Raw genomic sequence first — 16686 nt, forward strand, 5'->3', positions numbered from 1 at the left:
TAGAAATGGGTAGGAACGTGAGGAAATACTTTTCTTTTTCAAACCAGATCTTTTATGTTTTAAATTTTATAACTTCTGAAAGTATTACTTATTCAAACACATTAATTTTCTTAAAATAAAAAATTAATTTCATGACAGTTCCAAAAAAAAAGTCTGATTTAGAACCAAAGAGTTTTCTGGAAGTTTAATTTCTTGTTATCGCATGTTTCCATACCACTGTAAATATATAAGTTTCTACAAAATGACTGCAATAGTCCAAGAAAACAAACACAAATGAATTTTGACCCTTCTGGCATCTCCATATGAAATATAAAATTTTATTTTTAAATTAAAACTCTCAGCTACATAAGCCATGAATTTCACTTAGTGGTTACTTCTACAATTGGAAGATACAAGATGATTCTGAATAAAAAGGCACTCAAAGGACTGTTAATTTCCCTTTAAAACACTTTGCCATTCTGGACCCAAGTGCAAGATTAAATTTTTCATGACTTCTCAAGCAAACTATTTTTACTTTCTGTTAGACAGTTGAAGAAACAAAAAGACACCTACTTACAAAAAACCATCAACAGCAGAATTCATTCAAGACAATATTCAAAAACACTTCTGGGACTGTAATATAAATGTAAAACCATATACCAATATTTTTAATTATAAAAACTTCAATTATTTGTGCCCAGATAGAACTAACTGTAAATAAACACTGATCCTACAATGTGAAGAAAAAACACAGAAAGTAAGATATACAGAATAAACAGAAGTTCTTCTCACTGATTATTCATTTAAAACATCAACAACACCATATATTCAACACACACAAATACTGGTTCATATATCCAAAGTTGTTTTAAACTAGCTGAAAAAACAGTATTTCATCTTCACTCATCTCAACCTTCTCAAAGACATTACCAAATATACCTTTAACTTTAAACGCAAAAAATTACATCATGATGCCAAACTGACCATCAAGACTGATTGCTGAAGGTGGGTAATGAAAATATAGTTTATTGTACTCGTCCCTCTACTTTCGTTATGTTTGATATTTTCCAAATTAAAATGTTTCTAAAAATGCACATACATGAAACAAAAAGATTTAACATAGGGTTCTAGAGGGTAGGAAAAAACCCATGAATAGACTTAGAAAAGAATATGAAACCACTTATGATTTTTCCCCAAAATGTGCCTCCTACCAATAAGTTTCTACTAAACATGACAGCAAAGGAATTTACATATACTATAAACTGATATGTAAATACTGATATATCACTTTATTACAACATAAAATATGTAATAAAAGAATGTATATAATAAGAGAAGGTATATACCAGTAAACGTACTTGCATCATCCCTTTCTATTCTGGTTCCATCACTAGTTGACACACAAGTAAAGTGCAGAGGTTCAACTTCTAGAAGTCCAGTGAGAGATGTGAAACTACCTTCAGCAGCTGTGCAACTACTGACCTTTCCATTTCCTAATACAAAAAAGAGACAAGTTTTATAAAACGTGAATTAACCTTAAAAAGGCAATAGTCATATTGAGAATTATAGCTACTACTTCGATTTTAAATAGAAAGATGTATAAATGCATAAACACAGGGTTTACACAGGGCTTCAACAATGGACATGGTATTAAGAAAACACACAGATACTAGTCTCCTTACTACAAAAGCAGAGTTGCAGAGAAGCAACCTAGTGGCCATTCACATTAACAAGAAACTATAACAAGTGATTTAGATTTTAAATGAGGAATAGAAGACAAAAGAAAAACAATTAATAAATAAATAAAATAGATTTTAAATGAGGGGAAAAAATAACCAGCTACTTAGATTAGCTATTACTCAATCTGTTTAAGTATGCAAAATATCAGAATACATTCTATGATGTCAACAGTACAAATGACACTTATTAAAAACTAAAAAAAATTCTAAAATATTAGCAAGGTTTATCTATAAATTTTATATTTTGAATATAATATCAATATTCTAGAATGAGATATGCTACCTTATAATCATAAAAAGTTTAAGTTGGCACATGTAGTAGTAAGAAAGAAAAATCAAATGGTCACAACTATGCAAATCATAAGACCACAGTAAGAAGACTGGACAGAAGAACACAAAAGAATTAAGAGTGGTGTATATCGTACAAGGGGAGGAAGAGGGAAGGGTTATTTTTAGTACTTTTCAAATGTTCTAATCAGAGCACTACTTTTAAACAGAATTCTTTAACACACAAAGTAAAACAGAAAGAGAAGATGGAAAGAATGGAGAGATATGAAAAATATCATCAAACATCTGAAGGAATAAATTAAACGCAAGACTAAACTGTCAAAACCTTGTTCTCCAACGTCCCATTGGCACCCAGCATAGGACCTGACACGTGTGTTAAAAAAATATTTATTGAGCACTTATTCAATAGAAGACATGGGAGATACAAGAAAAGGGACAGGCCCTAGTTGTCATGAAATGCATATTCTGTTCAAGGTTACCAGGTATTAATTAATTATACAACTGAACCAAAAAAAATTCCTATGCTTTACTTAAGTTCAAAGGATAAATAAATCAAGGGGAAATCAATCTATGCCAGGGGTAATAAAATACTTCCATGATGAGGTGATGAGACATATGGGAAGAATAAAAGATTTTTATGTCTTTATTTCACTGGGACGGGAATCCAGGCAGAAGAAATGACATGAGTGAAATCCCTTCAGTAGGAAGGAACATGACACATTAGAGAAACTGAAAGAAAAATGTGCCTAGAGGAACATTTCTCAACCCTAAAACCCCTCTACACATCTTTAAAATAATTAAAAGAACTTGAAAATTGAGTTTTCATTTATGTTGGCTCTGTGTGTGTGTGTGTGTGTGTGTGTGTGTCTATACAGAAATATTTATCAAGGTAGAAATTTTAAGATGAGAATATTTTGAACATTAATTAGTATAACAGTAATAAACTCATTAGGTATAAAACTAAATAGCATCTTTTGATGAAAAATGACTGTTATGACCAAGAAAACAAGGAATAATGGTCGTGCCAAGAAGGGCCGCAGCCACATGCAGCCTATTCGCTGCACCAACTGTGCCCAACGCGTGCCTGAGGATAAGGCCATTAAGAAGCTCGTCATTCGGAACATCGTAGAGGCCACAGCCATCCAGGACATTTCCAAAGCGAGTGTTTTCGATGCCTATGTGCTTCCCAAGCTGTATGTGAAACTGCATTACTGCGTGAGTTGTGCCATTCACAGCAAGGCAGTCAGGAATCGTTCTCGGGAAGCCGGGAAGGACCGAACACCTCCACCTGGATTTAGACCTGCTGGTGCTGCCCCACGACCTCCACCAAAGCCCATGTAAGAAGCTAAGTTCTTAAAGACTAAAGAAATACTGCCCCCTGGAAAGACAATAAAATGGAAATTATACTTTAAAAAAAAAACAAAAATAATGAGAAGACTGGTGATGTTTTATATTCTTGCAAATCTCTTTAAAATTTGGCTTATCAGAAGGTAGTTGGATTTGCCTATCTGCCTCTGCATTCAATGTATTACAATAGGATGCTCTGGCAGAAATACATGAAGAAACGCCGACCCAATACAAATATGTGATTGGAAAAGAACGGAATATTTTAATAAAGTATTAAATATTCAAAAACTTGGAAAGTGGTAGTTTAGGATTAGTTGCAATACGGTATCTGAAATCTTAAAAAAAGAACTTCTCTGGGTTTCCCTGGTGGCGCAGTGGTTGAGAGTCCGCCTGCCGATGCAGGGGACGCAGGTTCGTGCGCCGGTCCAGGAAGATCCCACATGCCGCGGAGCAGCTAGGCCCGTGAGCCATGGCCGCTGCGCCTGCGCGTCCGGAGCCTGTGCTCCGCAACGGGAGAGGGCACAACAGTGAGAGGCCCGCATACCGCAAAAAAAAAAAAAAAAAAGAACTTCTCAAACCCATGCTTGATGTTGAATCACCATGCATCAATCATAGGGAAAATACTGGTCCACTGCTATATACAGATCTTCCAAATGTTAACACATTTCATCATATAATATCAGAAAATGACATTCACTAATATCATCGTAGGCCATCAGAAAAGTCATTAAAGCTCATTTCAGAGGAAACAAGTTTTCCAAAATTCTAATTTCTGCTTAAAAGTCTGCTTCTAATATTGGCAACAAATACTATCAACTGGATGAATACTGACAGGCATTTTTTATTCATTTTTGAGAAAATACCTGCCAAATAATCAAATCTGAATAAACGTATTTTATCAGTCATTCTTGCAAATAAAAATGGTATACACCATGAAATAAGCAACTAGTTCAGCTTATAACTCTAACAACTGCACAAGTGCACTTCCTTGAAACAACCATGGTTCTTCAGCATGCAGCAGAAGTGTTTCATGCACACTTCCCATTTCATCACAGAATACTTAAAAGATGCATACTCGTGAGTTCAAAATTTAATAAAATTAACAATTTTTACTGTTTCATCAAAGGTATTTCTAAGTGAAACTGCCATACTTCTTACTCTAAGTGCATGGGGAAGAGCATCAGGCTTTTGCACAATCAGTATAAATGTCAATGCAATGAGAAAAGGCAAGTAACATTGTTTTATCATGAAAACATTTAACCCGTGGACTCCCTAAAAGGATCTCAGGAACCCTGAGGGGACCTATGGACCACACTTTGAGAATCACTGGGCCACAGAAAGAAAACTAACAGGGCAGATCACACAAGATGTTCTATGCTATATTAGAGACTCTGGACTGCACAATTATGGAAAGAAATGAAAAGTATTTTAAGAAGAGACAGAGAATGATCAGATCAGGTTTGCATTCAAAAATGATTGCATTCATTGCATTGTGGAGAATGTATAGAAGTGAGCCAAGAACAGATGCAGAATGACCAGTTAGAAAGCTATTACTGTAGTCCAGGTTCAAAACGACTGTGGCTTAGATCGTAATACTGCGATCGTGGGAAGTAAGAGAATGGGCAGATTTGAAATATATGTTGGTGGAAAAATAGAATCTAACGACAGCCTCATTGTGGAGGATGAGAAAGAGAGGATAACATTCAGATTTCTGTTTTGTGCCATGGATGCCATTAACTGAAAAAAGGAATGCTGGATGGTGAGAAATAAAATGAAGAGACGTTCATATGGAGACATATATCACGACTTCTAAGTCCCTTCTTCTGGGACTATGATACTCTATAATATAGAGCATGGCTGCTCTTGCTTATTTAACCCCCAGGCTTGGCCTGAGCTTTACGGTCCTCTCCTTACGTTCTCTCTATAAGGAATTTCATTCTATCCTAAGGAGTTCAGAAGGCATCTACAGGTCTAATTCTAACCCCTCCTTTGAGTTCTATTCATAATTTGACAAGTCACTTAGATAGAGACACACTGGCAGTAAGGTAGTCAGGAGCCTAAGTCATCAAACAGAGGAGATAACACCAGTATCTAAGGCAGAATAAGTCATTAAAAAGCAAGTAACAGACCAGAAGTATAGTATGACCTCTTTCATTAAAAATGCTCATAAACACATGTAGCAAATAAGTCTAAATAGCTAAGCATTCTGTTAACAATGGTAATCTAAAAGGATGAAGAGGTTAGAGTTGAGACATTTTATGTTTTATTTATATTTCTATATTTGATTTTTCTCTTTTGCTTTTTTCACAACTCATAATTTACAAACCTGAGACTAACTCCCAAAATTTACTTATAATTAATGTGGTAATTATCATAGTATATTTACAAATAAATTTTTTAACATTTTGGTTTACTAGCAACACCTGCAGTAAGTTCGGTAAGATGGAAGAAAACAAAAAACAAAGCGATCATTGCTCTATCTGACAAAACTAGAAAAACACCAAATTCCAGCACCTGAAAAGATTATACAAATAGTGTTATACATTCAATCCTAAAAACATATTCTTTAGAAATGCATACAAGAATACATGTAACATGGTGTACCAAGTTCACCTCAGGAGAGTGTGACAGAAGATGCAGAAAATTATTTTTTCTTTCTGCATCTTTGCTTATTAAAATAAGTATAAATTAATTTTATTTTCATATTTTGTAATATGAAATAACATGTTCTTTGAGTTTATGAACAACAAAGGCACACCACATAAAACTGAAAGGACTACAACAAATAACCAAATTTTAATCTCTTATTAGCATTAACGTCATACTGACATGCAATGAAACACACACACACACACAAAAACCAAATTTGCAACCCTTTCAAAAATAACTTCAATACTTTTTGAGGGGGGAGTTAAGAAACAAAGGCAAATAGTTTAATGACTCACGGATACTAAAGTTAAGTTCTAAAAACTTTTAGTTCTCAAAGATAGAATGTAGTGACTACAATCTATTAAAAAATCAATGGTAACTTAAACCCAAGATATAAAATTCAGAAATTCCTTTAATAAAAGACTTTACTACCTGAAAGGACATCTGATAAATCAATTTCATCTGACTGGACACCAATGCTGCTGTTGTATACATTTTTACAAGAAGAGCCACTCATCTCCAAATCAAAGAGGACTGGATCGAATGGTGAACTATATAATCCATATCTGAAAAATAAAATAATGTCCTAACAATTTTCCTGTCAGCCATCTAATTAACAAATTATCTATTTACTTAGTTTTCAAAGCAGTTTTTACACAGGGCAGAAGGAGACACTATTAACTCCTTAAATTCACTGAATCTCAACTGTGTTCCCTGAAAACCTATACTCCAAAAGATACAGGCCAGAGACTCAATAAATGTGATTTCAATTAAGCTGATAACTAATGAACCAAGACAACCTTCATCTGCAGTCTGAATCAAGAAAGAGCTATCAAGCACCCCTCCCTTGCCTCAATCATTACATTGACTCAGCAGAAGGTACAAAGGCTTTGAGTAACATCTCATTGAAATCAAGATTTCTAATCTATAAAGATTACAAAAATCCTTGCTTTAAATAAGATACTTCAAATAATGAAGATTAGGCAAGAACTCAAATCTAACCTTTAGCTATTTCTTAGTTCATTATGTTTAAGTTTTAGAAAATCAAACAGCAGATAAAGAATACTAGTTAACGGCAATAAGTGATTTACATAATTTTGCTTACAAAGTTTTAACAACAAAGAAACAAATTACCTTAAGTGCTTCTACCATTAGCAAGATACACCACTTTTAAGTATTTTAATATAATTAGCCCTCTGAATAACCATCTCCAGGACTTCCAAAGTTGTTAAAGGGAATTATTTTCAGAGAAAATAAAGGGAAGAAAAACTTAAGCAAATATATATAATAACAATTATGTGCAAAGGTGGTATCATATCCAAAAGGCCCATGATTAGTCATTTCATAGATTAAAATACCTTGTCTGAAGCAAAGCCTCCATTGGTGTTAGCCTGTCCTGTAACTGTCTGGACACAGCAGTAAGCAGAGATGCACACGCGGTACTGCACCCAGCCAAATCTTCATCTTTAACATAATTCAGTAAGACAAAATACCAGTAGACCGAACCTGAAAACAACAACAACAAGTCAGTTGTTTAAATCACTGTTTCTTTTCCTCATTTTTCTCTAACAAAGAGAACTTCAGATTTCATATTTATCAGTATGTCCCCTTTTCCTAGAAGGATTTTCTGGAAATAAAATCTGTAAGGGCAAATTACAAAGAAGGACTAACTCCTTGGAGGACTCTAAGAGGACACTGACAAAGAACTGCAATCATATTTTTTGAGAAGTGTATAGGATCAACTTAGTCGTTTAGGTTTTCAGTAACGTGAGATGACTCTGAGGGACATTTTATAATAGCTAGAAAAGCGGAGATGTCAGGTCCTTCAAGCCATCTTTCCTAAAATACTATTTCTCGGTACTAAAAATTTCAGAACCAGTTGATGGCAGTGAGCTACAAATAATATACTTTAGCAAGTGAATGAAGTATAGTTATTCCATACTGCCAGTTAGATACAGAGCAAAGGTGATAGTAAAAGGTGACCATGATGATGTATTTTAAGACTCTAACTTGAGATATCTAACTAAATACATCCCATAATTTAAGCACCCTACCACTAACACTATCCTCAAGAAACTGTTTTAAACACCAGAGACTATTAAAGTGAGCAACCAAGTCCAAAACATTCTACTCTATAAAACAAACAGTTCATAGTCTTAGTCAATATATGTTCAAGGTAAATATAAACAGACATTTTGTCTAAATTAAGGTATTGATAAAATAACCATTTATCCTAACTTTGAGCAAACTTTTTTTCTGGTATACCACCAAGATCAAATCCTTGTGGAATATGTTTATCTCATTGAGATAACTTGTTGAATGGTTATTTATAAAATAAAAGACTGTGAGAAATGCCCACAAAAAACTAACACTAGGTAAAGGACAAATCTGTAGCCCTTCATAGTAAATTCCTACCTGATAACTACATTCATTTTTGAATGGCATTTCCACAGTCTTTAGGTGCTGTAAAAAGAAAAAACAACCCACTGGCTCCTTTTAGGGAATCAGAGTTTGCCACAGACCCTACCATTCTCACACAATATGTTTATGAACCATTCTTCTTATTTATGTCATCTCTCTGGCACTTACTGACATTTTAGTTTGTGAACAACCAAGCAACTCAATTATTTTAATGAAGTACAGAAAATGTATGAATTGAGATGACCTGGTTATTTACATAAATCTCCCATTAACTTTTTCCTAAAAATATTATCGAACAGAGAGTATCTGCCTACCCAATCACAATTTAAAACCCCTTAAAAAACAGATAAGCTACAGAAAAAAAGAAAACTAATTGAGAAAAAAAAGAAAGTTACTACACAGCCCCAAGCATACTGTGAGATATTTCCTAAGGCTACAGCTATTTGTGATTGAACTAATTTCACATACCACCAGTTGCTGCTGCAGGTAAGAACGACATATTATCAAGTAAGGCCTTCAACAGAACAGATCCAAATCCTGGTTGACATGGGTCACATTTGCCATTACTGAAAACAATTTTAAAAGAAAAAATTTAAATACATTACTCAAGGTTTAAATCCAACTCTAAACATGGTGTAGTACTTTTAAAATATTTAAAATGTGTTCATACAAATTGGAAGAAAATCTGCCTTAAAGCCCTATAGACATGCAGAAAGATAGTAGGGATTGATTATACTAAGGGTCTTTGTAACTGTTTTCTTACACATTAAACCACTCTTTTTTTTTTTTTCTTTACCAAAAAGGGCTAACAAGCAGGTATAGTCAATATAGACTATTAGCTTTTAAACACTTCCTAGATAGTTTCAGGGTTTAGAGAAAATGATCTGCATAACACTACAAATAAGTCTGGTAAAATTATTATGTAACTGGGAACAAGGCCTCAGGTGAACAATCCAAAGACAATCAGGGACAGTAGGAGTGCAAGTGGGGAAGGGATCCCCTTACCAAACTCCCCGAAGTCTTCCTAATAGGCAAAGAAGCCTAGTAGAATTCTTTTATTACTAGATTTATTTAACATGACATTTTGCCCAAAAAAACCCAAATTTTTTCTTAGAATCTCAATAATCCTCATCAACTTTTGAAAATCCTCTTAAGTTATACATATATTCAACAGGGACCAAATAACACTATAGACAAGGTATCCCCTGCCAAACTGCAGGTGCACCTGCAACGTATATTTTCAAATTAAAAAAAAAAACAGGGGCTTCCCTGGTGGCGCAGTGGTTGAGAGTCCGCCTGCCGATGCAGGGGACATGGGTTCGTGCCCCAGTCCGGGAAGATCCCACATGCCGCGGAGCGGCTGGGCCCGTGAGCCATGACCACTGAGCCTGCGTGTCTGGAGCCTGTGCTCCGCAACGGGAGAGGCCACAACAGTGAGAGGCCCGCGTACAGCAAAAACAAAGAAAAAAAACCAACCTGATACACAAGGCTAGAAATCGTGCACACTTATGGGCTATGCTGCGTCCTGCCTCAAAGAAGCAAACATGTACAATGTCTAAAAGACATTTTCGTGTTTTTGAAAGCAGGCTCTCATTTCCTTCCTTTGAGCTGCAAAACAATAGCAGATGTTTAGGCTCATCTTGAACTTCCAATCATAACATCCAAAGGGCAATCCGTGGTAAATAAAATCTTATTAACCTTCCAGGTCCATTTGAATGTACTCCAGCTAACCAACAAAGAATATCTAACACAAGGCTCTGGGCATGTTCTGTGATTTGGCCATCATCTGCTTTTCTACACAAAGTGTTAAGAAGTTTCTCATGAAATTCTGAAAACTGTAACATGGCACATCGTTGCACTCTACAAAAAAGAATATATAAACACATTAACAACCAAAATAGAAAAGTTAAAACTAAAGCTATTTCAACCTGGTTGGACAGATAATGTTTCATTTGAAATCATTACTATCACAATTTAAAAAAAGAACTTTTGAAAATTCCCAAACACTATAAAGACACCAGGGATGAACCAATGAAGTGGAAAGACAATATATACCATCACTGAGATAAGTTCTTAAGAGAAATGAAAAGCAAATAAAAATTTTCAAGTAAAAGTCAGGATTTAAAAATTTTGTGTATTTTGGTATATTTATTGGAATTCTTCCTTTGTACTCCTATTACTTTAAGAATAGTACAAGAAAATGAGGTTACCTTTCCTTAGAAATTGAAGTTTTCTTAAATCTTCGGATGGTGACTGAGACTTCCTGAAGTAAGTCACAGCCCCGGAGGTTTTCGGATTTACGGGTGCCACTTGCATTTTCATTCTTAACATTAGAGGATTTTTCCTAAACATACAAAAATAAATAACTGAATGAACAAACAAATGAAACAAAAAAATTATTTACTATTAAAGTCTATAAATAAAAGAATATAACTGAATTATGGCTATCAAAACATAAATCTCAAATTAAAATGACAGCTTTCACCCTCATATTCAGTAAATGACTAATTTAGCCCAGAATTATAACAGGGAAAGAAAGAAAGACATAGTCGGGCTTCCCTGGTGGTGCAGTGGTTGGGAGTCCGCCTGCCGATGCAGGGGACACGGGTTCGTGCCCCGGTCTGGGAAGATCCCACATGCCGCAGAGCGGCTGGGCCCGTGAGCCATGGCCGCTGAGCCTACGCGTCCGGAGCCTGTGCTCCGCAACGGGAGAGGCCACAACGGTGAGAGGCCCACGTACCGCAAAAAAAAAAAAAAAAAAAAAAAAGAAAGACATAGTCACTGTTTAAAGGTAATAATCCAATGAATTAAGATTATAAAGCCAAAGTCTTGAGTCTAAGTCCCAGCTACAGCTCTACAAGATATGCGAGCTCCCCAATCTCTAAGGTTCACTCACTTTCAACATGAAAAACTGGAGGTAATAACACCTGCTCTGCCTACCTCAGAGTTATTTTGAGGATTAAATCAGATAAAGTACACAGAAGTCCTTGAAAAATTGGAAGACCTATACAAATATAAGATGATTAGTGTTACTGGTACTGCTATTGTTGCTTATGAATAATGATGATAGAGAAACAAAATCTCTCCAGAGTTCAGGAAAGTCCAAGATCAAACAAGTATGAGGAAACTGCATGATATATAGCTAGTTGTAGAAAATGAACCATGAAAATTAAGATACATCTCTAAAATCACTTCTCAACTTCTGTTCCTGCAGTCTCTCAAATGTTTACAAAACAAACAAACAAACAAAAAAAAGTAGTGAATTATCAGTAGAGGGCAGAGAAACAAACTCTCACACCCAAGGAACTAAGAATAATTATACAGGGAAGTACCTGCTAACAATTATTCCCTACTGAATGTACTTTATATAAGCTAGGTAGTCGGCTTAAAGTTAATTCAAATATTTTCTCCTTGATTATATTTTTTTAACTTGCTGCAGAGAAAAAATACAAACAAACAAAGTGTCTACTGATAAATCAATTATGGGCCATACTACTTCTAACAGTGTGTCAAATCTCAACCACCATGTTTAAAACAGCACGTTACAGTTCAAAATGATACTGTTTCATACCTTGCCTGCTGCAACTTTTGCCAAGAGTGAAGCAAGTGAATAACCCTTGTTACTCTGGTGTTTTAGGGATGGAAGTCTTACTACCGGACGTATACCACCATTACAGATCTCATCTGTTCCTCTTTCATTCACTGCCTTGACATGGATTAAAAATGAACGATATTTTCCTCCTGCCATACCTAGAGGAGTGGTACAGAAGGGGGTAAATTATTCAATCACCAAAAAATCAAATTGTTTTTTGTCTTCCCAGAGCAAGTTAAATTAACTCCACAAAAAGAAAAATAACACTTGGCCAGAATTTTCGAATTACACTGTTTACATACAATATGGCTAAATAACCTTTGGTAGCAAAAGAACAAAAAGCACAGGAGTTATATGAACAGCCTAAGATAGAAAGTTTTGACACCTCGCATGTTTTACCCCAATCAAAGAAGTTATTCATTTTAATAACAGAAATTTTGTGAACTACAGAAAAACACAAAGAAGATACTGTCATTAAAGCACCACCCAAAGATAATGATGTATCGTATGTGTATCCATCCAGTCCTTTAATGCACGCATGCACAGACATACATATGTGAATGCATACATACACATAAGCATTATAGTATTACAGTTGAAAAAGCACAGGCTTTGGAGCCACTACCTGGCTTTAATAATGGTTCTGCCATTTTATTAGGCATGTGACAAATTAACCTCTCCATGGTTCAGTTTCTTCAAAAGTAAATGAGAATAATAATAGTACCTACCTCAAAGGTAACTGAAACACTTATAACTGCATGGCACAAAGGAAGCACTCGATAAATATTGGTTGTTATTATCACTAGCTTCAATTTTATATGGTTTTAACTAAGTTGAGATCATACTATACAATCTATATGTAAAATTTATTGCAAAAATACCCTCAAACTAATATACCCATGAACAAACCATAAGCTGATTGTTGCCTAAGCAGGTATGAAATCCTTCTGTAATTACAAAAGCTACTTTTGTTGCTTTCCACTGATCTGTCTGCCTACTGTGCTAGCGCCACACTGTTAACATTCTTCTTACTGCTGCATTATTCTAGGTTCTAGAATCTAATAAGACCCTCCACCTCAATCTTCTTTTTCTAAATGTCTCTGGCCAACATCATCCTTTTATTCATCCACAAAAATTTAGCAATCATTTTCTCCAGTTCAAAGTTTTAGGAATTTGATGGGAAGAAGAGTCATTTCTACTAAATTCTGGGAAAATTAACACTTTTACATTATTGAGTCTTTTGAAATACATGTTACGTAATTTTATCCCCAATTTTGTCAAAGCCGACATTTTAATTTTCATATAAAATTTTCAGTTTCACACTCTCATTCAACAAAATTAACTTATACTCTCAGCAATATGAGAGAAGAGATGTTATTAGTTTTGCTCACCACTGTAACCCAGGATGTGGCCTAACACATCATAAAGTTAAAGAGTCTCATAAAGTTAATGAATGAATGAATAAGATGTAGTCAAGGGAGTACATTCAAACTTGTGTATATACTATGTCTGCAGCTAAAGGTAAGCGTGTGAATAGGGACAAACATTATGAAGGGAATGTACACAAATTAAAATAGTTGTTACTTAGGTGGTCAGATATTTTCTTGGTTTAGGGAAGGATCTCCACACCTTACCCACCTCCAATTTTACTTTAACAATCAAGGTAAGCGTCTCATTTGTTGGCTTTTTTTATTCACCCCTGAGATACAAAGGTGAAATAAATGTCCTACTACTGCAATATCTAATATCTTACAGATATAAGATATAAAATATACATTAATTATAATTTGTGCTTAAGACACTCAGATCATTACATCTGATACTTTCAAAACTCCTCTATAAAAATCCCATAAGCGAAGATATTATAACAATATACAACACTCTGAAGACACAGGACTTTAAATTGATGGAAAAGGCAAACATGCCAGAACATGATGTCTGGTTATTTGAAGAATTCTGTATGTCATGCTAAGTCATCCTACATTCATCTTCTTTATGCTTTTTTAAAAAGCACTGAGACCTTCAAGACACAGAAAGTAGGATCTGAAGTTTCACATAACAATAATCACTTATGAGAGGAAATTACCTCAGTTACCAGGAAACTGATGGAATCACTAATGAAAAGTCCCCCAAAAAACAATCTTACTTCTCTGAAATCAGTTTTTTCTAATCTACTTTTACAATTGTGGGATTATTTATTCTGCTTTTGTAAAATATGTTACTTCACCTTTAACAAGTTTGGGGCTTGTTAACGTCAACATCCCAGCATGCCCTGATAGATCAAGGCCACTAGCAAGCCATACTGGCCCACACAGAATGTCTTCTTTATGATCTTCTAAAAACGGACATAATCTAAGACCTAAAAAGAAAAATACACATTTTTAAGTTAGCTTATAATTTAAAATGTAATATTTAATAAGCAAATATCCATCCCATTTACATGTAACAGCACCACACAAAATTCCATATTTGAATGTGTTCAGATAAGAATTCACTATCATGCTAAGGAACTATAATCAATTATCTGATATATTATGTTGCTTTTCCACTCCCATATTATTTACATTCACCTTGATTAAAAAAAAATTATAGAACCATGACATGATTTCAAATCTCAAGATATTAAAAAACAAGAATGCAAGTATTAGTGCAGCTGTGTTCACAGAGATGCGCTGAAAGTTAAAGCATACTGCCAAAGCAGAATTATAGGTTATTTTTAACTGTGTTCTTAAAACCATGTTTTTGCAAGCCATAAGGAAATCTTTGCCCAACATGATGCATTTGGATCACTACTCCTTTTACTGTCATGGACAACAGCTCTGTAATTTAACTCACACTGTGATTCCTCTACATCCATGTGCTGCATTTCTTCATTCAAATCAACCAGGGACGGTTTCCCATTTTGTTCCACTTCAATGTTAAGAGCTGGAGACAAAGGAAAGGTGATCTGCCTATCTACTGCTGTTTCTAGAGGATAAAAATATTAGTAAACTTAATTTTGCTTAATATCAATGATTTATGTGCCTAAAATTCTAAAATTCTCTGTTAAACTGGGAACTGCAGTGATTTTTATCACAGATGCTAAAATGGTTGTTAGGAGAAGAAGAAAATTAGATTCAATTGTTTCATACACTCTTCTCTCTTTTAATGGTGGATATTCACCTGAAGAAATAATCTGCTGGCAACTAAACTAAGAATTCTTACCCTAGGCTACACAGTACTGCACCTGCAGACTTTTGAAAATACCAACACCTAAGTCCTATCCCAATTACATCAGAGTCTGTCATGATTCAAAATAATACACACACACACACACACACACACACACACACACAAATACACACGTATATATACAAACGCACATATATACACAAACACATACATACATATTTGTGAAACAGGAAATTTTTCAGGTTTCAATGTTTTTACCCCTGATGTGAAGTAGCCATTTTACTCTTAAATTATCCCCAGTTTTTTAAATTATCCTATTAAGAAGAAAACACTGAGAAATAACATCTAGTTTCCAATATGCCAAATATGTACAATCTATTTTAATAACTCAATACATCAAATTCGGAACTTGTAAGAAAGATAAATAAAGATGAATGTATTTCTGGCATTACCTTCTGGGTTTTACTAATAACCTTAAAAGAATATGTGACTCCATAACAAAGCTCTTTTCCCAATCAAGTCTCCTCTTAGGAAGAGAAATGCGTAAGTCTAGTAATGCTAAAAGTGAAACTAACTCACACAGGAACTAACTGCATTTCCCAAGAACCATAATTAAATTACTCAAGTTTATGCAAGTCTGAACAACAATGAGTTACTGAAAAGCTCTTAAATGTTCTCTGGATTAACTTTTCTAAATAGAACCACAAAAAGTAAAGAAGGAAAATACCACAGGGGTGGGGGGGCAAGGAGGGACGTCAAACCTAGACAGCCAAGTTGAAAATTCGTTTTTTTAAGAAACCAACTACAAGATAAAATCTTCAAATGTAAAATTTGATCCATTCTTACCATTGACTTTCCCTAAGCCTGGAGCTTTATTTTTCAGCAGTGTCACTTGTATCTGTGGAATATTGGTGATGTTTGAGTTCAAAACAAATTTGAAGTCCACATGTCCAACCATACAAGCTTTAGGTAGAACCAATTCAAAAACGTGTTCATCCCAACTGTTGCTGTCAGGTAAGGGAGAAAATAGTAAATAATGCGAAAATCTTTCTTCAGCCGTAACCATCTTACCACTAATATCACCTTTCATACTCTGATTTGCAGCCTCCAACAAAACTTAGTGCTTCTCAATCAGATCAGGAGAGAAGATAAGCAGTTCTACTGAGAAAGATTAAACTTAGGGCAATGAATAATCTTACCTCAGGAATCTCTACCTGCCTTCGGAACTGTACATTCCAAAAAGCCCTTGTTCCCCTAAGTGTGAGCTACTGGGCATCAGAATTACGTGCAGATTCATGGGGCCCACCCTGAATCTAAGAGAGGGGTCACAGGAATCTGTATTTTAAAATAAGAACTTTTTGTATTTCTTATAAATGTCCATTCTCTGATTTTAAATTCTACATATATGCTGTAAAATAAAATTCCACTAAATTCCAGATTCATATCCAAATGCCTACTAGGTATCTCAAACTTATCATAAATAAACCCAAATTACTTGAT

General features: G+C 34.7%; 2 protein-coding genes across 3 annotated transcripts in view; one reads left to right on the plus strand and one right to left on the minus strand.

Moving 5' to 3' along the window:
* BIRC6 (baculoviral IAP repeat containing 6) overlaps positions 1-16686 on the minus strand; it is a 238163-nt gene that overhangs the window by 155809 nt on the left and 65668 nt on the right. The window contains exons 13-23 of one of the 2 annotated variants that reach the window (XM_079940544.1): positions 16033-16193; positions 14851-14982; positions 14243-14374; positions 11995-12173; positions 10634-10767; positions 10122-10283; positions 9900-10031; positions 8892-8989; positions 7361-7508; positions 6435-6568; positions 1326-1472 (exon numbers count right to left, since the gene is read on the minus strand). In XM_079940544.1, coding sequence (XP_079796670.1) covers positions 1326-1472; positions 6435-6568; positions 7361-7508; positions 8892-8989; positions 9900-10031; positions 10122-10283; positions 10634-10767; positions 11995-12173; positions 14243-14374; positions 14851-14982; positions 16033-16193 — 1559 coding nt within the window. The remainder of the gene's footprint in view (positions 1-1325; positions 1473-6434; positions 6569-7360; positions 7509-8891; positions 8990-9899; positions 10032-10121; positions 10284-10633; positions 10768-11994; positions 12174-14242; positions 14375-14850; positions 14983-16032; positions 16194-16686) is intronic. The other variant, XM_079940545.1, reaches the window with a different exon arrangement.
* On the plus strand, positions 2713-5649 carry LOC307196169 (small ribosomal subunit protein eS26-like). The gene has a single exon (XM_079940921.1). The coding sequence runs from the start codon at positions 2991-2993 to the stop codon at positions 3345-3347; it is 357 nt and encodes a 118-aa protein (XP_079797047.1). The 5' UTR covers positions 2713-2990; the 3' UTR covers positions 3348-5649.

Source organism: Stenella coeruleoalba (genome assembly GCF_951394435.1).
Source record: "Stenella coeruleoalba genome assembly, chromosome: 13".
Taxonomy (NCBI): Eukaryota; Metazoa; Chordata; class Mammalia; order Artiodactyla; family Delphinidae; genus Stenella; species Stenella coeruleoalba.